The sequence below is a fragment of the Monodon monoceros genome, unplaced genomic scaffold (genome assembly GCF_005190385.1).
Source record: "Monodon monoceros isolate NGI ecotype Baffin Bay Population unplaced genomic scaffold, NGI_Narwhal_1 Super_Scaffold_18, whole genome shotgun sequence".
NCBI lineage: Eukaryota > Metazoa > Chordata > Mammalia > Artiodactyla > Monodontidae > Monodon > Monodon monoceros.
In genome coordinates, this window is record NW_021703774.1 from 148,191,740 (window position 1) to 148,214,218 (window position 22,479).

The window sequence follows — 22,479 nt, forward strand, 5'->3', positions numbered from 1 at the left end:
GATTTCTCCCCACTCTGAATTAAGAATCACCTCTTAAGACAACTCTGAGAGTCTTAATGAATCCTGGGCTTCAATCGATGCTGTTATTCTGATGCTCTCACTTTCTGACTGCACAGGTCTACACTGCATCTAAAGTTACAAGGGAAGGGGATATGTTCTGAGAACTGTAGATGGGGCTCAAGGGATTATTAGGTAAGGAGAAATTACTACAAGCTGCAAGAGGGTAGGGAAGAAAGATGACAGAGGGCAATACAAGCAGTGGGTTAGGTCAACAGGAAACACCTCCTATACTCACACCATGATTTCCAACTCAGCCTGTTCCCCAAACCTCCAGTAATAAATGTTTCCAATTTTATGACAGAAAACACAGGATTCACTTTAACAAATTACGCTTTTCTTCCAACTTTAATAGGTATTGGTCCTGCAAAGGTATCTGAACTCAATTTGAAACAACGATTCCTGTAGGTCCGGGGAGGTGTGACACAGCACAAGGCCACCCTGAACCAGCCAGACAGCGAAACAACAGGAGATGCTGGGAGGAACCAACTTCACTGCCCTCACAAGCCTTATCAGCTCCAAGCTGAGCAAGTCTGGGGTGGCAAAGAAGAGGTAGGTGAAATTCTCGCTGACTAAAAAAAATGCATACTGCCAACTCATCACTGTACTACCAACTCAATTTTCCCAAGAGGATTTCCAAGGTATTTCTAAATCGTTTCAGGAAAACGAGGGCTCGTGCTAGCATGGCAGATGTCAAATCACACATGGCATGCCCTGCTGTCAGGGCACAACAGCCATGAGCTTCTTAGAACGGTCAGCCAATCAGAGCCAGCTCTTGGCAGACTCCCTTGAAGTTTGCTTTGTACAGGGATAAGCCTTTGGCAGGTAAAGCTCTCACCACTGCAGAGGCACAAACATTAGCCAAAGAAAGTCCCTCAGGCATCATGGTGCAGCGGATGCCTTGAGGCAGGGACTGGGCTGTGATCATCTTTAAACCCCGTCTGCCTAACACTGTGTCTTGCAAAGAGCAAGCACTCAATAAATTTCTGTTACATGGATAAGAAAATGGGCAGGGAATAAATCCTAAAATCACAGTAATATTTAAATCTACCCCTGTCCCAACCTTTTTTTCTTTAGGCAAACCCAGCTCCTTACTAGAATACACATGGCTGTTTGGGATGTGTCCTCTGCCTATCTTTTCAACTTGCCTAGACGTTCCGCTATGCTGACTGTACCCTCCCCTCCTACCATTTTCCCCGTGCTGTTTCTCGCCTCCAAGCCTTTGCTCGTGCTGTGCCCTCTCCTGGGAAAGCCCTCCTTCCCTCTTTATTTGATTCATTTCCATTGTTCCCTCTAAGACTCATATTATTCCCTTCAGGGAAATTTCTCTGACATCTCCTTCCACCTCCCTCACATCTTTGTTAGGTACCCACTTTGAAGTGCTCCCATAACACCCTCTACACAATCCTAAGAATATCTTATACTTCCCACGTGGCAAGTGGTGTAACCTTCAAGTATTTGTAGCCCCAACTAGATTCTTGAATTCTTTGAAATAGGGACTGTTTTATTCATGCTTGTGTCCCCAACACATAGCACTGGACTTTATCTAAGAGGATGTCCAATGTTTGATGAATAAATAAATTAATGATTGGCAGGGAATCTGGAGTCAGAGCTCAGAAAACATAGTTCTCCCTAGGGGCAGGACAGGGATAAAGATGCAGACGTACAGAATGGACCTGAGGACACGGGGGTGGCGGGGAAGCTGGGACGAAGTGAGAGTAGCATTGACATATATACACTACCAAATATAGATAGCTAGTGGGAAGCAGCCGCATAGCACAGGGAGATCAGCTCAGTGCTTTGTGACCACCTAGAGGGGTGGGAAAGGGAGAGTGGGAGGGAGGCTCAAGAGGGAGGGGATATGGGGACATATGTATACGTACAGCTGACTCACTTTGTTGTACAGCAGAAACTAACACCACACTGTAAAGCAATTATACTCCAATAAAGACGTGCAAAAACAAAAACACATAGTTCTCTTCAGCCTCTCGTGATCCCCAAGCATGTGGATGTTAACTGCTTTCAGACAGAGAAGGAACCTTCTGATTACTATTGTAAAAACAAAGTCACCTAACACAAATTTGGTGGGACACAGAAATGATGGGGAAAAGGAGAGGAGAGGTATGCAAGCTGGCAATGATGCCTGATCTCCCCCTTGAGGGTACAAATTCCAATTCTGGTGGGAGACACAGACAGCAGGCACGGAGTCCACTTAAAAGATGTCACTAGGCTTCCCTAGTGGCGCAGTGGTTGAGAGTCCGCCTGCCGATGCAGGGGACACGGGTTCGTGCCCCGGTCCGGGACGATCCCACATGCCACGGAGTGGCTGGGCCCGTGAGCCATGGCCGCTGAGCCTGCGCGTCCGGAGCCTGTGCTCCGCAACGGGAGAGGCCACAACAGTGAGAGGCCCACGTACCGCCAAAAAAAAAAAAAAAAATGTCACTATTCTTCATGGGGGCAATATAAAGATTTTTTTTCCTCCTAAAACTTTTTAGGGATCCTGGAGAATGTCTTGCTCACTGCACTTTCCTCATATGACCCACAAGGAAACCAGGGTCCAGAGAGATCAGGTGACACATCACCTCAGTGGCTGAATCTGGGGAAAAGCCCAGGTCTCCAGAATTCAAATCCAGTCCTCTACAGGACCGGGTGATCTGACCGCCCCTCTGCCCCAGTCACACTTTGCCCATCCCAAACCTAAGAGGTGCTGTCTGGCTGGGCCGGCACCCTCCGCGGTTCACAGACCTGGCCCTGCTGAGGCTGTGCAATGATGATCTGCCCGGGCTGGATGGTGGTTGTGGAGCTGGTGGTCTGCTGGCCTTGCTGCTGTCCCTGGACCTGGACGGCAGTGGGCTGCTGAGCCAGCGTGAAGTAGTACTGGACGGGCTCGGCAGGAGTCACAGATTGGCGCACCTCCTCCTGTGGGGCAGAAGGAGGGGCAGGTAAGAGGAAAAGAACCGGCTCAGCAGCTGCCACAGTGAACGTCCGCTCTTCCCCCAAATGGGCTCTGTGCAGTTGCCTGCTGAACGCTGAGCTCGCCACATCTGCAGCCAAGAGAAAGGGGATTCGAAGAGACCAGTTGCGCTAAATCACACTAAAAATAACAGATTCCATAGGCTTCACAAAACATACAGCCAATTTTCTGGAGTACAGAGTAATCACCCACTGCGTGATGAGTTGCAAATGGGCAAATAATTACTGTAACTAAAAACCACGCACTAGCAGTGCCTGATAGTAAATGCCGTCAAGGCCTATGACCTGAGAAGAGTGCTAACGGCAAGCACCCCAAATACCATGCTCTCAGGCTGGATCCCAATCTCCCAAATAGGCAGCACTCTCTGTATTTCGTTCCCACCACCTCAGGAGGGAACGAGCAGGGGAAAGGGAAACAGGGCTTTTTCTGGATTGGAATTTCAGAATCAAATGTCAGGATCAAGAACACTGGTAGGCAAGAGCCCAGCTTTTCAGAGCATGTCGAGAGCTCTGTGGTCACTGAGGCCATGTCTATCCAGCATCACATCTGGTTTGGTGGTACTTAGCCACAGAAGCGCAACCCAGGGGGCCTGAGGGACAGCCCTCCAGTGGGGTGGCCTCTGGCCGATCTGCTGGGTGAAGAGACCGTTCCTTCTTCAGCTGACGTTTTCCATGGCAGAAGGAGTAAACAACCCTCTCCCAGCCACCTCGAGCTCACAGCTGAGAGTGTAGGATGTTTACACACACTACGGCATGGTTACAGCCTGAGGGTCCAGGGTTGGCCGGCCCCTGACCACTGACACAGATCGGCGTCTGCTCCGGAGGGCCCTGCGACACATGGTGCCCTGCCTGGGACAACAAAAACAACAGAAACATACAACCACTTGGGCTTGTTGAGCAAAATATCAGCTAAATTTACTCACTTCCATGTTCTGGACTAAGTTTGCCAGGTTCAAGGAAAGAGGAAAAGAAGACACTATAGAGACCCTGTGGACCAAAGCTCTCCAGAGTGACATTTACAAAGTTGGTACTGACCCCATCCCCAATCTGTGCTTCCACAGTCCGTTTCTCATTACACTTTTTTTGTACTTGCTTGGAAAATTCTACTACTTTCCCTGCTAGAATGAAAGCCCTATGAAGGCAAAGCCTCACTCTCTCTTGCTCCCTCCCCACTGTCGCTACCACCTGTCTCCTTGCAGGCACTCAATAAGCAGTTGCTGAATGATGAATGGATTCATAGAGCCGGGCAGACAACCGGAGGTAGGAAAGTACTTTTTTTAACCCAAGTTGGGAGTATGAAAAATTCTCTTGAACCCAACAGTTGTTAGCAATAGAAAAGAATCCCTAATTTCTTGCTACCTCTAGGATTCTGTGGCCGTAGTGCAGGAGACACGCCTGTCTGCTAAAGAACGGGGTTGGGTATTCTTTTGCTTGCCCGGTAACTGGGGGCCCAGGATACTAAAACTGGGACTCCTGATATCTAGCCTCTGAGGAACTTGGATCTCTGCATGACAAGGTTCCCTAATGGCCATTCACCCAGTCTAGGCAGACACTTGTAACATTCTGGGTTTCTAAGCTAGTCCTCAAACATGAACCAACTTTCTAAGTTAATGTATTCTGTGCTTCAGGCCCAAACAGTTTGAACCCTGGACATGATCATGCTGAGGCAGAAGAAAAAGGAGGTCCCCTTTTATTTTCATCTAGGTCTCAGTTTCCAGAACAACTTAACTGTGACATCACCTCCACTTCAACTCCAACTTCTCACCATTATAAATAAAGGTCAGCCAGTCAACTTGATCTTGGCTGTGACAGGGATAATACTGACACCCTCCTTAGCGAAGAAACAAAGGCCAACTGCTCTTTTCAAGGCTCCTGAAATAGGTTCAATGAATTTATTTTCCACTCAGAACTCCCTTCCCATTCTATAAGAAACATCAACCACTGAAATCCAAACTAACTTGGAAAAGCTCTTGGGTGATGAGAGGGTACAGAGGACTAAGACCCCTAGAACTAACTTGTAGGAAGTCTTAGGGAGTAGGGAGCCACTGGCATTTACCAGCCCTGACCTGTCATTGTTCTGTCTCCAGTTATCCTTGACTGTAGCTAATCTGCAAGTGAATATGGTCTTTTTGCCAGACAAATAGCAAACCCTTTAAGTACCACTTTCAGAAGCTAAAATATCCCTTGCCAAAAGCTGTGAGAACATGTAAAGAGCTTCTCCTATGATGCCTACTGTATGCTCTTAAACTGTTTATGAACTAGGCAGTGTCTAGGACACTTCTGTGAGTATCAAATAGAGGCACCAAGGTTTGTGTTGTGAGGACAGGCATGACAGCTCTCAAATCACTGGAATGGAAGGAGGCATATCTAAGCTTCTTCTGCATTATGAATACTCATTCCGCCAATGGAGGTCAAGCTAGCAAGGGAGTGATTATGATTGGTTTAAAGAAATGGGTGAAGAGGAAATGACATTTCAATGAGCGGGAACTTTCAACTCACAGTTTTAGTGGGGCAGGAGTCAGGCCTCAACTGTCTTCTGCTTGAGTGGTCTTGCTTCCCCAAAGAACAAGAAGACATCCCCACGCACCTCAGGGAAGTCAAGGGCCTTAGATGCACAACTCAGCATTTCTGGCTCGTTTCTTTCCCGAGCAGTGGGAAATCACCCCCTGTGCTAGAACAATCTCTGAATGACTGGATCAATCCAGAATGGGGCGCTTGCCCAGCTTTAGCAGTGGCCTCCCCAACCAGAGTGCCTGCTCTTAGAATCTCTTCAGAAGTAGAGTCTGATAGACAACGCCAGAGAACAAGCAGCCTCACATCCTAGAGCCATCACCACAGTGCTGTGCAGCCAGCCCCAGACTGGAAAAAAGCACATTTGCTTCAGTAGCAAGAATGAACTGCTCCCTCCTTCAGAAAGGGTGAGTTCTGGAGAGGAGGCGCTTTTAAAGGACTTAAGGAAGGTGCCAGCCAATTTGGAGCTTGGGAAAACATCATGTCTACAGAGGATTAAAAGTGCTATCTTAGAATTTCAGGCCAGCTTTCAGCAATCTCAACCTTTCAAAGGCCAGGCAGTAGCTCTCCCGAATAGGATGCCGATCAATGGCCTGAACACCTGCAAAGAACTGAACCTGTTCAGTTCAGAAACTGAGCTGTTTCAGCTAGACACACTTTAAAGGAGATGGATCATAGCATTCTGAGTCAGGCTAGGATGTAACAAGGAGCTCTCTGACACCCTAAGAGAGTCAAGCACTGAGGACGCTGGAGGAAGGGAGAGGACATGACCATTCTCTCTAGCCAGCTGGCTCGGCAGGCAGCCCCAGGGAACAAGCAGGAGTTGGTGCAAGGAGCCCGAGCAAGGCCTGATTTTGTCACAGAGCTCACCACCTTGGTCTAAAGGGGGCTTCTGAAACAAATTCCAACAAGGAGAATGGGTGAATGCTATCAACTGTTCTGAAGGAAGCGAAGTGGTCTGAGTTCTTGTTGTGGTGACTTCTCAGAGAGGAGGGAAGCACTAACAGGAGGAACTGAGCCGTGGGCACAAACCTGCAATGTTTCAAAGGCGATGCACAGCGGGACGACCGTGGCAGCCTGCCGCTGTAAACATCCGACTGAAAGCTCCCTGGAGCGCCTTACAGCTTCCAGTCAAGGATGTTTACAGCAGCAAAGACTGCCCAGGAAGAACGAAGACGCAGTGGGGCACCCCGCTCTAGGAAGGAGGTGCAGAGGGCTTGCTAACCCAAAGACCCTCAGGCAGGGTCGGGATTACAAAGGGTGTTTAAGATGCCCACTTCTCCTACACTCTCCTACTCGCTATTAACGTGAGACGGCACAGGAGAATGGTCGTCACTGAATGACTCCTGTTTCTAAGGACAATACACTATGAAATAATTCATTAAAAACGCTTAAAATTTTATTAACAAAACAGAGAAAGCAGATCAAGGCTCAGCTTTGCTCCTGCCAGACTCTGCCACTATTCCCCAAGCATCTCTACTACATCTAGTGAGTCATGCAATCTGCATGCCTAAAATGATGAGCTATACAGGAGAGGGGTCTATCACAACTGCAATTAAGAGCTTTATGCACCCAAAGTGCTGAAAAACAATGGTGTGACCTCTGGAGAGGAGCAGACAGAAGACCAGGAAAGGCAGACACTCACATTCTTTCTCATGACTGCTTAGAAAGGTTGCTTAAGTGGTGGTTCTCAAATATGGTTACACATTAAAAGCATCCGGAGAGCTTTAAAAAGCACTAATGCCTGGGCCTCCCCCCCTCGCAGATTCTGATTCAGCTGGTGTAGGCGGCGGGGCCTAGGGACTGGTAGTTTTTAAACCCTAACAGGTGATTCTAATGTGCAGCCAGCGCACTGTGCAGAGAACCACAATCTAGACTAAGAGAAAACCCAGTCTACTCACTCCAGACACCACTATGCACACACAGAAGCTGTTTCTTGGAAATCTAAAATCTGTAACTTGCTCTCCCATCCCAGATTAAGAACTCTGACGGACTTCCTAGGATACCTCGAAATGAGCTTCACTTTACTGTTGTAACTAAAGTCTTTCATTTTCATTTTGTCTGTTTTCACTGAAATTCCACCTCAGAGGCACTGACTTAAAAGCATCCCTAAATGAGTAACAGGAGGAGATGTTAAGGATGGATCTTGTCTACAGAAAGAAAAGCAAAAGAAGAGCAAATGACTTGTGCTGCGAGAGGAAAAGGAGCGTATCTGACACCAGGATGCAAGGCACTCTCTAGTCAGCAGCAGCAGCAGCAGGAGCAATGCTTTCCCAGCTCACCTGACGCTTTGGTGGTTTCAGCTCATCTCTTGGAACAATATCGATGAGAAAGTCAAACTGATCAAATTTTGTAATTGCCATGGCGATATCATTCCTCTGTAACAAAGAAAAGCAGAGTGAAAAATTAGCCTGGGGAGAAACTAGTTCACCTGGCTTTCTACTCTCCAAGTTACAAGTAAGGTAAGATGATGACTTCTAAGCCAAATTAAATACCCATGGCCAAGCCTACAGGCCAAAAGTAGTACAACCAAACTCTTATAAACTTCAAATGACCAGACCTGATGGACAAACACTGACAAAAAAGAGATAAATGTAGCTCATGCTCTACAAACTGTATATTTGAGGCTCCAACTATTACCACTTCCGCTGGATCCTAAATTATCATCCTCCAGATACATCTGTACAAATCTAGCAATCTTAACTGACACGTTTCTGGTCATTCTGTGGTTAGCAAGGTTAGACTATCATTCAACCTTATAACTTTTTAAGCCCCTAAATAATATTTTGGCTCTTTGGTTCACAAGTAGTTATAATCTATTTTGAATCTCTTTGCTGAAATCCTAATTCAATAACTTTTTGCAATATTTTCTAGTCATTGGATCTATATATGTTAGTTCCTACAAGGCTACAATTTTTATTTTGAAATTCAAAATCACAATGTCAAATCCACAGTTTAAATCTTGTTCCACATGACATGAACACTGGAAGCCTGAAGTCACTAGAACAGAGGCAGGGTGGGTAGAGACCAAGTCAGCTGACTAACGCTACTGAAACCACGGTCTGCTCTGATGGCGTTCTTTCTAAGAGTGACATTCCCTTTCTTTAAATAATAAAATTAAAAGATTTTTAATTAAAAACCAACACACTATGTATACTTAAGATCTGTATACTTCACTGTATGACAATTTTAAAGCAAAGGAAAAAACAGAAAAAAATAGTGAACTATGGTGAGTGAGACATGTTGAAGTGTTCAGGGGAATGTAAACTTTTAAATGCATATAAAAATACATGACTTGGGGACTTCCCTGATGGCGCAGTAGTTAAGAATCCGCCTGTCAATGCAGGGGACGCGGGTTAAAGCCCTGGTCCGGGAAGATCCCACATGCCACGGAACAACTAAGCCTGTGTGCCACAACTACTGAGCCTGTGCTCTAGAGCCCACGTGCCACAACTACTGAAGCCCGCAAACATAGAGCCCATGCTCCGCAACAAGCCACCGCAATGAGAAGCCCACGCATTGCAACGAAGAGTAGCCCCCACTTGCCCACGCACAGCAATGAAGACACAGTGCAGCCAAAAATAAATTAAAAATAAAAACAAATAAATAAACTGACTTTGGAGCAGCAATGGTGGCTGTGCATCTTCAAAAAAAAATAGATGACTTGATAGATAGAGAGAAAGACAGACATGGGAACAAAACAAGTAAAATGTTAACGGTAGGATCTAGGCGGTCAGTATACAGGTGTTCACTGTAAACTCTGCTTATGTTCAAATTTTTTTGTGCGTTAGCATGTTGACTTTTCCAACATAATAAAATGTTGGAGGGAAAAGTCAACGTGCTAACAGAAATCCTTAGCAAGCCCTATATATCACATCTTAAAAGAAGGTGACTCATCAGACAAAATAGGAGGGGATGGAAATTTTCCTTCCCTTGTCTTTGTGATGGCCCCAAGCCATTGAAATGCAAAACTCTAGTCCACCCTTCTTGCCAGCCACCAGCTTGATAATAAACCCTCCCAACCGAAGCAGGGCACATCTTAAGGCTGCCAGGTCTCATTTAAGATTAGTACGATGTAGTATCATGTTCTTGATGATGTCACCTACTCAAGCTACCCAAATGGCTCATCAATGGATAGAATGAGGGGGGAGAAAAAAAAATCACCTCCAAACATACACCAAAGTGTTCTACAGAATTTTGGAAACAGATATACTTAAATGGGTCTTTTTAACATTTTTATTTTGGCTTTTTTAATGCTAGTATTTTACTGATTATCGTATTTAGTAAAAAAAATACAGAAATCTTAAGTACACAGCTTGATGAATTTGAATAAATATATGCACCCAGGTAGCTATCACCCAGATAAGAACAGACAAAGTTTCCTTCTATCCCTTTCCAGTCAACTTCCTTCCCCTACCAATCTGAGGCAACAACAACTCTGATTTCTATCATCACAGATGGTGACAGTATATGGTGTATGTGCTACGTAATTTTTTCCTCTGGTTTCTTTTGCTTAATATTATTGAGATTCATCCATGTTGTTGTAGGAATAAACAGTTTGCTTCTTTTATTGTTGAGTAGTAATCCATTTTATGAATATATCAATTTGTTAATATATTTACATCTTGATGGATATTTGAGTTGTTTCCAGTTTTGGGCTATTATAAACAAGGTTGTTATGAACATTCCAATACAACAATGTCCACACTTGGGTGTACACGTAGGAGTGGTATGGCTGGGTCTTAGGATAAGGAACATGTTTAACTTTATTAGAAAGTGCCAAATAGTTTTCCAAGGTGATCGCACCTTACATTCTGACCAGCAATAAACGTTTCAGTCACTTCACTTCCTTGTCAACACTTGGTATTGTCAGTCTTTTTTATTTTAGCCATTGTAGTGGGTGTAAACCAGTATCTCATTGTGGTTTTAATCTGTATTTCCCAGATGACAAATGATGTTGTATACCTTTTCATATGCTTATTGGTCATCTGGGTATCTTCTGTTTTGAAGGGCCTGTTCAAGTGCTTTGCCCATTTTATTTTTTAATCTGAATTGATCTCGAAGGTAGCTTTAATTGCATCTCTCTAAATTCACAGACTTCAAGACAGCATAAAATAAGTTTTCAATGTCTGGCTGCACTAGAATATAGACTCCCCAAGGGTAGGAGTTTTTGTCTGTTTTGTGTATTAGTCTCCAGGGCCTAGAACAGTGCTTGGCACATTGTGGGTATTCATTTAATATCTGTAAGATAAATGAATAAAAGCATGAATTTTCAATTTTGGAGATAAAGGGAAACAGAAAGCATAATTTACTTCCTTGGCTTTGTTGTTAAAATACTGTCACTCTTGTATCTGTCACACCCTTCCTCTTATGTCTGGGAAACCTTTTCTCTAACAACTAGGGCCTGGATGTTGAGCGGAGGGCCTCTAGAGCCAATGACCAAGGGGTCCTCATACAACATGAATGCTGAATTGCTGGATTAAAATAAAAAAGGAAACATGAAAGAAGAAGAAAAGGATTCCCAGGAAAGTAGGGAAGGAACAAAAAGGCTAATGAGGTTAGTGAGACTATTCTTCCTGGGACTGTTCTTTTCTGGAGTCTCTCAAGGCTTCCAACCAGAAGTTGTTTAGATTTGGAAATAGATAAATACCACTTTAGCCTCTCTTTATAGTGAGAGCTCACCAAGTACAAAGTTCAGTCACTGAGCTGTGAAAAACAGGAGAGTTGGAAATTAAGATTCTTGGTGGGGAAATAAAGACTATCTTGGCTATATGGTCTGTCTGCCTCCCAGCAGTAGAGGAAGATGCCAGTTAAACATATCAGCTTGACAGAGTCCTAAGGAAAAACAAAAACTTTGGTCCAAAGCCATGCAACAGAAGAAGGCAAAGGCAGCTCTTGCCTAATTTTCTACAATATTACCTGAAGAGTCCGGCGCTTGTTATCCTCTGTGTGGATCCAGGCTCGAAGAGTCAACTCAGTGATAAAAATCTGGGCCGCCTTGGCAAACAGCACAGGGGCTTCTGCACTGATCATCTGTAACAGACGTAGGCCCTCCCTGTCAATCACCAGCAAGTCATTCAAACCAGTCAGTTCGTCCCTTACCTCATGTCCTACCTTGGGCTATGGGGCAAGGGCTAGAAAACAAGAAGTTGGTAGCCTTATAAGATTCCAAGGTAAAATAAATCCACGAGTAGGGACAAAGCAGGTAGCAGACAGAAGAAGGGAAGAGGGAAAAAGGATATTTATCTAGCACCTACCATGCACTTTCTTTCTCTCATAATAGCCTTTCAGAGAAACTAGGGTTTAGGAGAGATGAAGTGATTTGCCTATGTCCATAGAGCCAGTAAGTGGTAGGATTTAGGTTCTAATCCAAAGGGAGACAATGTGGGGAAAGATAATGAGTATGAGAGCCAACGGATTTAGGGAAAATCTCTGGCTTCCCATCCTTTTGGGCTTTATTTTTCACATAGTGAAAAAGAGGATAACAACCTTCCAGGGTTGCTGTGGGAATCAAATGAGATAATATATATAAAAGCACCCAGCACAAGGCCTGGCACACAGTAAGTGCTCAAGTAATGCAAGCTGCCTTGCCAAGTCTGAATTCAAAGTTCAAACTCTTGGTCAAACAAAGCTCTGAACCCTTGGTGAGGTGGTCTATGCAGGATATAGCCACGGGAAGAGCTCTGGAGTTAAGGAAGTAGGAGGTGAGAATTGGGATCTCGGTTCTTCTATGCTGGGTGAGACACTTTTAACCTCTTTGTGTCTATTTCCATATCTATAGAATGGTGAAACTAACAATTCTTATCCTATCAAATCTCTCAGGGTTACCATGAGGAAGAAGTTAGCTAATAAAAGGGAAAACTGTGGTAAACTGTTAGCTTTCCTCACAAATACAAGAGACTATCAATTTTGAGTGGAAAGAGAGACCGTTGCTCTTTTCCTGTGAGAACTGCAACAGGCTGTGGACTCCTAGGAATACAGAAAAGGCCACCCCAAGTAAATCTTCTCACAAGTATAAATCATGTGAAACAACTTACAGATTGAAAAGTTAGAACAAGTGCAATATCATTATCAAACATTTCTTAGAGCTCAGATCAACAAACTAGAGATTGCAATAAGATGCTAGGAAGACGTCACTGTCCTGTTGATGTGATGATACACGTTCACATTACACAGTGGAAAGAATCGGGCGATTCAAAAAGCAAATACTCAGCATCTTTTCAACATCTGGAAAACAGGATATCCCCAATTTTCAGAGAAGACCATACAACAATTAAAACTGTTCAATTTTAGCTCACATAACAATTTTAGAGAGAATCCAAATAAAAAAGCAACAGACAATATTATTTTCATTTTTGTTTAATTAGACTTTGAGCTCTAGAGAAATGAGCAATAATTTTCCCATCGTTTTACTTTCAATATGAATAATGAAAATGAATGTGAATTCACCTTCACATCTTCATCCAGTTTCATAATCTTCTTAATACGAGCCAGTGGGAGTTCCTGTACTCGGAAATCTTTCTGAAATGAGTAACAACAGGTACATAAATGGTAGGAATAATCAACAGGGTATGACAGGCAGCATGAAACACTCTGATTGGTTTAGTCCCTCCTTTCAGAAAATATGGCAGGAGAGGAAGTACAAATGAAATTAACAAAATACAAGCTCTAGAGGCAAAATACTTCTTAACCAAGGCAGAGCTTCAAACAAAGGGTTTCAGGATAAACTTATGATGGCTTCTAACAGTGCCCTCATGAAAAGTGGCCCCAAACAATACCAGATTCTTTGCCAGCACAATATAGAGATGTATTATACGTGTCTTCCCCTCACCCAAGAAAGTTTACCAGCTTGCATGCAGGTTAAAATGAGATTTTTGTCTTAGGGATTTTCCTCCAGTTCTTCCTTCTAATCAAGGACTGCAAGGGCAAGTGCCAGCAGCACCTGACCACAGTGACTGATCTCATCAGCCAACGTGGCACTGCCTATTGCCTTTTTTTTTTTTTTGCGGTACACGGGCCTCTCACTGTTGTGGCCTCTCCCGTTGTGGAGCACAGGCTCCGGACGCGCAGGCTCAGCGGCCATGGCTCACGGGGCCCAGCCGCTCCGCGGCATGTGGGATCCTCCCGGACTGGGGCACGAACCCGTGTCCCCTGCATCGGCAGGCGGACTCTCAACCACTGCGCCACCAGGGAAGCCCGGCACTGCCTATTTCTGACCTTTGCACTAATGTGACACCAGAAATTGCGGAGGAGCTCCTTTCCCATCACAGCAGCAAAGGCCTTGTCTCCAAAATCTGCTTGGGGATGGGGGTGGGAGTAGAAGAGTATGGAAAAAGGGTGAGGGTGAATATATCAGCTGTCATTTAGGAATAGCCCTGTCAATTTTTTCTTAACAAACAAGACTAAGCTGGGGAGAAACCATTTAACTTTACTGTGGATAGGATTTAGGAAAGGGATTTTCGATTAGCACTACTCAATTACTTGCAGTTTAAGCGCTTTTTCATTTTATTTTGATACTACTGGTATTTAAACACATGGCCAATGATGGATGCAATTCTAGAAATAAAAATCAATTTTGGGTTTCAGAGCTGCAATGAAGAGAAAGGTGCAAAGGCAGAGATTAGCTAAAATCAGCAAAATCCCTACTGGGACTAGGTGTCAAATGATTGATTCTATAAGTGGTCTGAAATGTGACTCAATATGCTCACCTGGGAATTTACATCATCACATTACGGAGGAAGTAGCTCTTATTTGAGATTTGGTATAATTAACATGCATTAGTGAACTTTCTTTTCCAAGACCAACAGAAAACCTCAACTATACATCAAAGAAGGCAGTGGGGCATTTCGGAAAAACATCACCAGCCTTTCCAGACTCTATTTTATGAATACAGAAGAGCAATTATTAGGATAAAATGTACACCGAGACATCTTACTTACTTACTTACTTAATTTATTTATTTGGCCATGCCGGGCGGCATGCAGGATCTTAGTTCCCCAACCAGGGATTGAACCCATGCCCCCTGCAGTGGAAGCATGGAGTCCTAACCACTGCACCGCCAGGGAAGTCCCAAGACGTCTAATTACTCCACCCAAACCCAACAAGCTGCTTGGCTACCACTCACCTCTACAAATTTCCAACACTAATTTTTCATCTTTTCCTTTTCCAAATTAGGTATCAGCATTTTCCATAAGCCTCTAAAAACCTAACCCTGGAGTGGTAGAGGCTTAGAAGTCCAGTTTATTAAAGTTTCACCAAAAGGAGACAGCAGGACACATACTATTCTTATTTTTTCTCCTCCTCTTTCATTTATTACTTCATGCAACTCAACTAACAGCAAATGTATGATACCTACTACTATGCGGAAGATGCAAATATATTCTTACCTTTGAATAGCCAAATAGTTTAATTGTTAGAGACTATCACATAAGAACATTATAATCCCCTTTCCTATACTAGAATGGGGGTGTAAAATCCCACACGGAAAAGAAAGAAATGACCAGCTGGCAATGGGAGGTGTGGGGCGCTGGAGTGAGCGAGAGGAACTGGCAAATGTTCCACAGAGGGGCTGAATCTCAATTATATCTAGGGATACTGCAAATCTGCCTGCTGGAAAAGTATGTTATTCAGACAGAAGAAACAGCACGCACAGAAGCACAGAGACAAAAAACCTGGTCTATTTAAGTTTTCGATGTATGACCTTAGTACAGAGGGGAACAGTAGGAAAGGGAATGCTGGATTGGGGCCAGATTCTAAAGGGATTTTTAAAAAAACATTTAACTACAGAAATCAATCACTGGTCTTCTTTCTTGTGTGGCATATCACACAAAATGATGATGTCAAACAGAAATGCCAAAGAGAATACTAGGGATGATAATTCCTTTGGAAGGCCTCCCAGGATGATACACAAAGAACAAGATTATGACCACAAGATTTAGGTCTCTTGCAAGTGTGCTCTCATTTGGCTTGGTTATTTAATATAATTCCCACAAGACTGTTCTAAGATTACTTAACTAAAGCCCAAAGCTAATAAAAAGACCTCCTTCCCTAACTTGAAAGAATAAAATATTACTTTTAGAATTTCTATGAGACTATTCTTTAATTAAAAGAAAAAACAAGAAAAGGTCAAGGATATCATCCCCACCTTGATGATGTGTAAAATGAGGCAGAAATTTACAAAAAGCTCTGCTCTAAGCCCCACCAACCTTTTCTTTTGTGAGAAACTTTCTCATGATCCCCAAACCTTGAGATCTTAAAGGATCTTCAGATGTGTGTGTGTGGCTCATTATCGCTGACAACAGCCCAGTTTTCTATAATCTCAGCCTAGCTTTCCAGTCACATGTAAGGGTTTACAACAAGCTTATTGGAGAGGGGAGCCCCTTCACTATCAGTAAATTGGCTTTCAAGTCAATGCTCCCCTTGTCATTGGAAACCATGCAACTGACATGAGTAACATTAAACTTCTTCTCCCAATGCTAATCCAAGTGGAAGAACAACTAACACATTTTACTCTTGGAAGTGACATCAGCATGGTAGAAGAGCAGATTCTCTCAGAACATTCTCGTGCTCTTGACCACAACCAAAGAGCTACACTTAAAAATGCTGCCAACGGGGCTTCCCTGGTGGCGCAGTGGTTGAGAGTCCGCCTGCCGATGCAGGGGATGCGGGTTCGTGCCCCGGTCTGGGAAGATCCCACATGCCGCGGAGCGGCTGGGCCCGTGAGCCATGGCCGCTGAGCCTGCGCATCCGGAGCCTGTGCTCCGCAACGGGAGAGGCCACAATAGTGAGGGGCCCGCGTACCGCAAAAAAAAAAACAAAAAACGCTGCCAACTCAAATTGCCGAATTTCAAGAAGTCTGAATTCACTCAATGAGAGCTGAAAGCCAAAGAAAAGTCAATGGGTCTCAGGCTGCACTAAAGAACATCCACAGTCTCAAACAATGATGAGAAATCTTTTGCAGGCCTACCTAGTCAGGCACTCACTCTGGCAAAGTCAAGATTCTATCCTCTCGAAAGCAGTGATTCTCAACCTTGGCAACATGTTAGAATCACCTGGGGGAGCTTTTGAAAAACAAGATGTCTGCGCTTTACCCCAGACTAAGTGAATCAGGAACTCTAGGGAGTGGAGTCCTGGCATCACATTTTTTGAAAACTACCCTGGTGACTGTAATCCACAGTGAGGGTTAAGGACCACTGCTTTAAAGCCTTGTTGCTCCATGTGAGGTTCCTAGACCAGCAATGGCATCATCTGGGAACTCAAAAGAAATGCAGAATCTCAGGCTCCAATCCAAACCTCCTAAATCAAAATCTGTATTTCAACATGACCCTTATGTTGTTCACATATAGACAATAAATTCTGAGAAGCACTGCTCTACAGGAAGAGCTCAAACAGCACAGGACCTATTTTTTAACAGTCCACCAACCTTTACCTCCAAGTTCTTATTTAAATGGTTATCTGATTTGATTGTAAGGGTGGAAATGTCATCTTACAATCTGGAGGCATTGAAGAATGAAAAGATATAACTGGCGATTAAAAGAAAGTGACCTAAGCATTAAATTACAGCTAACTGAAGGCTAAATGGGATGTACGGAAGGAGCTTAAAGGAGGATCAGAGTTTTCTTTAAGATTCAGCATTACTGCCTCCCCATCTGCCCCCCAAAAGACAAAAGTGAGCTTCTTCTTCCCCCCTTTCAAAGAGGTCTAGAAGGGTAAAATTCAATGCCAAGAAGTCTATTAATTATTGTTCCCAGAGTTCTGCTAAGCAGGAATACAGTATTTTACACAATCATCCTGGTGTACGATCATTTTGGTATGATTTTTAACCAACTTCAATTCCAGCTGAACACCATCTGGGTTTATGGACAATGCAGAGCTTTCAAGAATGAGGAGAGCCTGATGGCCAAGCTGAGATGAAAGACAAACTGCTTTTGCAGAACACAGACCAAAACGACTGGGGCCAATGTCTCCAATACATCACGAATTATATCATCTAGCGAACTTCAATTACTTGTTTTTGGAACATCTTTGTCCCAGTCATAGAGAGACCACAACACCTTATGAGTATTCTCATAAGTTTTATTTACATTTGGATGGTTTGAACATATGGATTTTTTAAAAAATCTGGTAGACACTTTGAGATGTCAACCTAAGAGGCTCTGATATATCTGAGGAAGTCTGGTTGTAAGTGCTGTTGAGTTCTGGAAAGGCACAGACTAAACACTAAAACGTCAGCCACGTTACACAGGCAGAAGTGCAGTCAGAGAAGCAGATGCCTTCTTCGTGTGCCACAGGCAGAGGGAAAATAAAAGTTTTACAAAGGGACTTTATTGGATTGCATTCTCACTCAAACTTGGCACTATGTTGCTTCACATTAACTCTGAAGCGGAGGAATCTGATTCATTCAAATATTTAACGTGCACCTATTTTATGCCGAACATCATTCTAAGCATCTGATGTAAGAGATACGATGGCAGCAGTCTAGGAATCTTTTCTCAGGGGTACACAGGAGGAAATTTTTAGTTAGCCATCAATAGGAGAAAGATTAAAGAAGACTTTCCTCCTTGAGCTTCTTTCTCCTTACTCATAAAACTTGAACTACAAGTGAATCCCTCAAAGTAACCCACTTTTTAAAAAAATAAATTTATTTATTTATTTTTGGCTGCATTGGGTCTTCATTGCTGTACGCGGGCTTTCTCTAGTTGTGGCGAGTGGTGGAGGAGCTACTCTTCATTGTGGTGCATGGGCTTTTCATTGCGGTTGGCTTCACTTGTTGCAGAGCATGGGCTCTAAGCGCACAGGCTTCAGTAGCTGTGGCTTGCGGGCTCTAGAGCGCAGGCTCTAGTTGTGGCGCACAGGCTTAGCTGCTCCGCGGCATGTGGGATCTTCCCGGACCAGGGATCGAACCCATGTCCCCTGCATTGGCAGGTGGATTCTTAACCACTGCGCCACCAGGGAAGTCCCAAATCCATTTTTAACCTCTGAAGGACTAGATGTCTAGTGACAAAAAGTTGGTCAACACCACGATCTGCTCTGATGTCAAACTTGAAAATTAAACCAAGTAGGATAAAAATCAAAGCCCACATTCCTGTTCACTGCAGCATTATTCACTATAGGCAAGAAATGAAAGCAACCCAAATGCCCACTGACAGATGAATGGATAAACAAAGTGTGGTATGTACACATACACAGGAAATATTATTCAGCCTGAATAAGGAAAGAAATCCTGTCACATGCTACAACATGGATGAACCTTGAAAACATTATGCTAAGTGAAATAAGCCAGGCACAAAAAGACAAATACTGTATGGGTCCACTTATGTGAGGTACTTAGAGTGCTCATAGAAACAGAAAGTGGAATGGTGATTACCAAGGGCTGGGGAGAGGGAAAAGCGGGTGGTGGTGGTTTTATGGGTATAAAGTTTCAGTTCTGCAAGAGTAAAAAGTCCTGGATATCTGTTTCACAACAATGTAAATACACTACTGAACTGTACATTTTTAAATGGTTAAGATGGTAAATTTCATTGTGTCCTTTTACCACAATTAAAAAAAAAATCAAAGTCCAACAAAATACAGAAAAGCTAGGTGCTAAATTTGAACTTCCACAGTTTATGTGACCCCTCGCCTGATCCTGGATTTTTTCGGCGTTCAAGCTGGAGGACAGACTTGCTGCACTGGCCTAGTCCCACCATACCCCAGGAGGGCACTAGTTTTACACCAGGCTGATCCCAGCACTAAAACCTGATAAGCTTAACCATGAGATTATCCCCTCAAAACATGCACAAAATAACCCACTTTTGACTTTATAATTTCATTTTTTTCCTTCCTTCTGTTTTATATCTAAGATAGTACAGATAACTACTACCTTTAGACTGCAGAAGAGAAAGAATGATTTTTCAGTGGAAATCCACCTGTGAACACAGGCCACTCCGAGAAAGCTCAAGCCAAGTTCAACTGCTGAAAATCCCCCATACAAACAAACGTGACCCACAGGTACATTCAGAATATAAATTAGTTTCTCTACCCCTGAAGTCAAGTGGGCATTTATCACAGTAAGTTATTTTGTTTATTTTATTCATTCATTACCTGTTTATAGTCTGTCTCTCCCACCAGAATACATGTTCTGTGAGTGCAATGATTCCGTCTGTCCGGTTCACAATTGGATCCACAGTAACTAGCATAGCCATAGTAGGTGCATAAGTATTCGTCAAGTGAACAAATAAACTGACTACGTTATGTTAGAGGTTAAGGACCAAAGCTCTAAGAAATTGCAACATGAGTTCTACATCAAGAAGGAATCCAGTGTTTGCTCTGCCAGGATGCTAATATTGATACCTTCAGGGCAGGAATGACACATCTAACACAGAGAGCTCCTTCAGCATTTGCTGAAATGACACCAAATGGAACATTCTTCATTAAGGATATGACACCATACTCTGACTTTTATTGCTTCAGATTCATCACTGTGCCTGACTCAGTAACTGTTTAATAAATACTTATCAAATAAATGACTCTGGTTGTAATTACTACATTGTAAGCCCCTCAAGAGCCAGGGTTTTATTTGATTCTTCTCTGTCAGAGGTTCTCAACAGGGGATGATTTCGGCCCCCAGGGAACATTTGCCAATGTCTAGCAAAATTTTTGGTTGTTACAACTGGAAGGGGAGTGCTACTGGCTGGCATCTACTGATTAAAGGCCAGAGATGCTGCTAAACACCGTACAATGCACTGAAGAGCCCCTCAAAACAAAGAATTATCTGGCCCAAAATGTCAGTAAGGCTGTTACGTAACCCCAATCTAAGTGTATCTTTTGACACCTGGAAAGAGTGCCTGCTTACAATAGATTTGTTGTTGAATAAACTGCCCAATAGTTTTCACCAGGTCCTAGAAATTTGGCAGGGCCACTAAATCAGGCTTAAGAAATGACCTACAGCTACTGGAGGAAAGTAAGCTCTGCTTTTCTGCATTCTCTAAAAGATCTGCCTCACATTAAAGTATCTCCAAGTCAAAGCATCCACTATACAACCACATGCCTAAAGAGAGCCACTAAGATATAAAAAAAACCCTTGTAGTTACCTCACCTAAGGTAAATTATATCTTCATTTTCCTATCCAAAGGTCAGAAATGAACTATATTTTTAGAAATGTGCTTGAGATTAAAAACACTTTAGTCTAAGTTTTGGTTATTCATCTCAAAGCTTTTACACTCTTTAAAAGTTTCTCATTCTTCCTTACCACTGTTAAATTCCGGATTTCTTCCATGACACGAGGCCAGAAGGACTGTAGGCTTTGCTGGGCATCACTGCTGCTAGCACCACCAAATCCTCCTTCTGTGGACATTTTGACAACTAAAAACAAACACATACATGAGATACATTAGAAATAATAAAGTCAGACTTCCTTTTCGGGTTATTTATAGCTTTCCTTGTGGATGTTTTCACTAATTCATTCAATTTCTCAGCCTGAGAAAGTATACAAAATTGTGCTGAAGGGGTTTTTCACACCAGCTTAAGTCTTAGCCAAAAATAAGGAGGAAAGTTTTCCCTTCTATCCAGCTCATATCGCAGAGACTAACAAGGAGCTCCAAGCAGAAAATCTAAAATTGCTAGAAATCCAAACTCAAATCCTAATGTGAATCAAGGACTTTTAATGTCTTATTTTGCGGAGGGGAAAGAAAAAAAGGCACTTCGTTGTCCTAGTCTGGTCCATAATTTTCAATGCCATTCTCTCCAATGTTTTTCAAGTTCTATGTGGCTTCTCACACTCCATGCCACAGCCTGCAGCACATACATTAAGGGTCCCCAGTGATTAATACTGTACAGAAATGTAAACCCAAAGTCTTAAAAAATAAGAGCCAAGTTTATTCTTTTGTTTTACACACTGTGGTCCCACTTCTTTGGGGCTACTGATGATTATTATTCTTTCTAATCTCAAAGCTAATCTGCCTCAAAGGACACAAAAACACTAAAGTCTAGGCCAGTAATTGAGTGGACGGCACAAAGTCTCCGAACTGAAATCACTTCCCAGTTCTTTCCTTACCTGAACCATGCTGTCAGGCACAAAGCCAAACAAAGCACACCACCAACTGGAAGCTTTAAAGATGGTTGAAAAACATTGAAGAATTAAATTTAGGACAGAGAAAAGAGAGTAAGAACTTGCAGTCAACTGCTTTGTGATGGGGGAGGGAAGATGAATAAGGATCTCCACATCAGCTATAAATATAGATAACATTGTAATGTCTTAAAAGATTTACGGGGGGGAAGCAAAAAACTCCAGATGGCTTAAATGCTTATCTGACAAATACTTACACCCAAGAAACAGTTTAATTGAACACAAAGAGCAAGAAACTTAGTGATGTCCTAAGAATTTCTATTCTGGGAAACTATCTGAAAAGGTTTGACAGGCCAGTGACAGGATGCTGGTGGACAGCTATGTAAGTCATTAAGAACTAATTCTGAAGAGCTGAAAGAAACGCACCAAAGCCAGGAGTCACATGACCAAACTGCTACTTTCCAGGCTTCATGTGGATGCATGCTGGGCACATCATTCTCCATCAGCAGAATGGAATGAAGGCTGATAAATCTAGGTTTAGACTGTGAGGATGTTTGATTCACTCTTAAATGTTTGCCTGGGACTGTCCTAAAGGTCTCTAATTTTTTTTTTCCCCTTTTTCTTCTAAAGGAAATGATGAGAGGAAAGAAATGAAAGGAAAACAAGAGTACAATCTTCAAAGCAGATTTCACTCTGGTGTAATGACATTAGTGGCTGATGATGTAATGGGAAAAGGTTTGGAGCCAATTTCTGGTGCTGGAGGCCTACAAGCAGCTCCATACATCAACAGGAACTCTAAGTGTTAGGAAGCAATATGATCTTGGAGTTTCTGGAGGGAATTAAAGTGAAGAATGTTGAATCACGGTTGGAAATGACTAGATAAAATCTTGAGT

The 22,479-nt window shown here is 43.1% G+C and overlaps 1 protein-coding gene across 6 annotated transcripts in view; it reads right to left on the reverse strand.

The window, feature by feature from the left end:
• The window catches only part of NFYC (nuclear transcription factor Y subunit gamma), a 63,372-nt gene that overhangs the window by 9,422 nt on the left and 31,471 nt on the right, over positions 1–22,479 (reverse strand). For all 6 annotated transcript variants that reach the window (XM_029228326.1, XM_029228321.1, XM_029228325.1 and 3 more), the window contains exons 2-6: positions 20,771–20,883; positions 12,991–13,062; positions 11,461–11,574; positions 7,824–7,919; positions 2,803–2,976 (exon numbers count right to left, since the gene is read on the reverse strand). In XM_029228326.1, coding sequence (XP_029084159.1) covers positions 2,803–2,976; positions 7,824–7,919; positions 11,461–11,574; positions 12,991–13,062; positions 20,771–20,875 — 561 coding nt within the window. In that variant the 5' untranslated portion in view covers positions 20,876–20,883. The remainder of the gene's footprint in view (positions 1–2,802; positions 2,977–7,823; positions 7,920–11,460; positions 11,575–12,990; positions 13,063–20,770; positions 20,884–22,479) is intronic.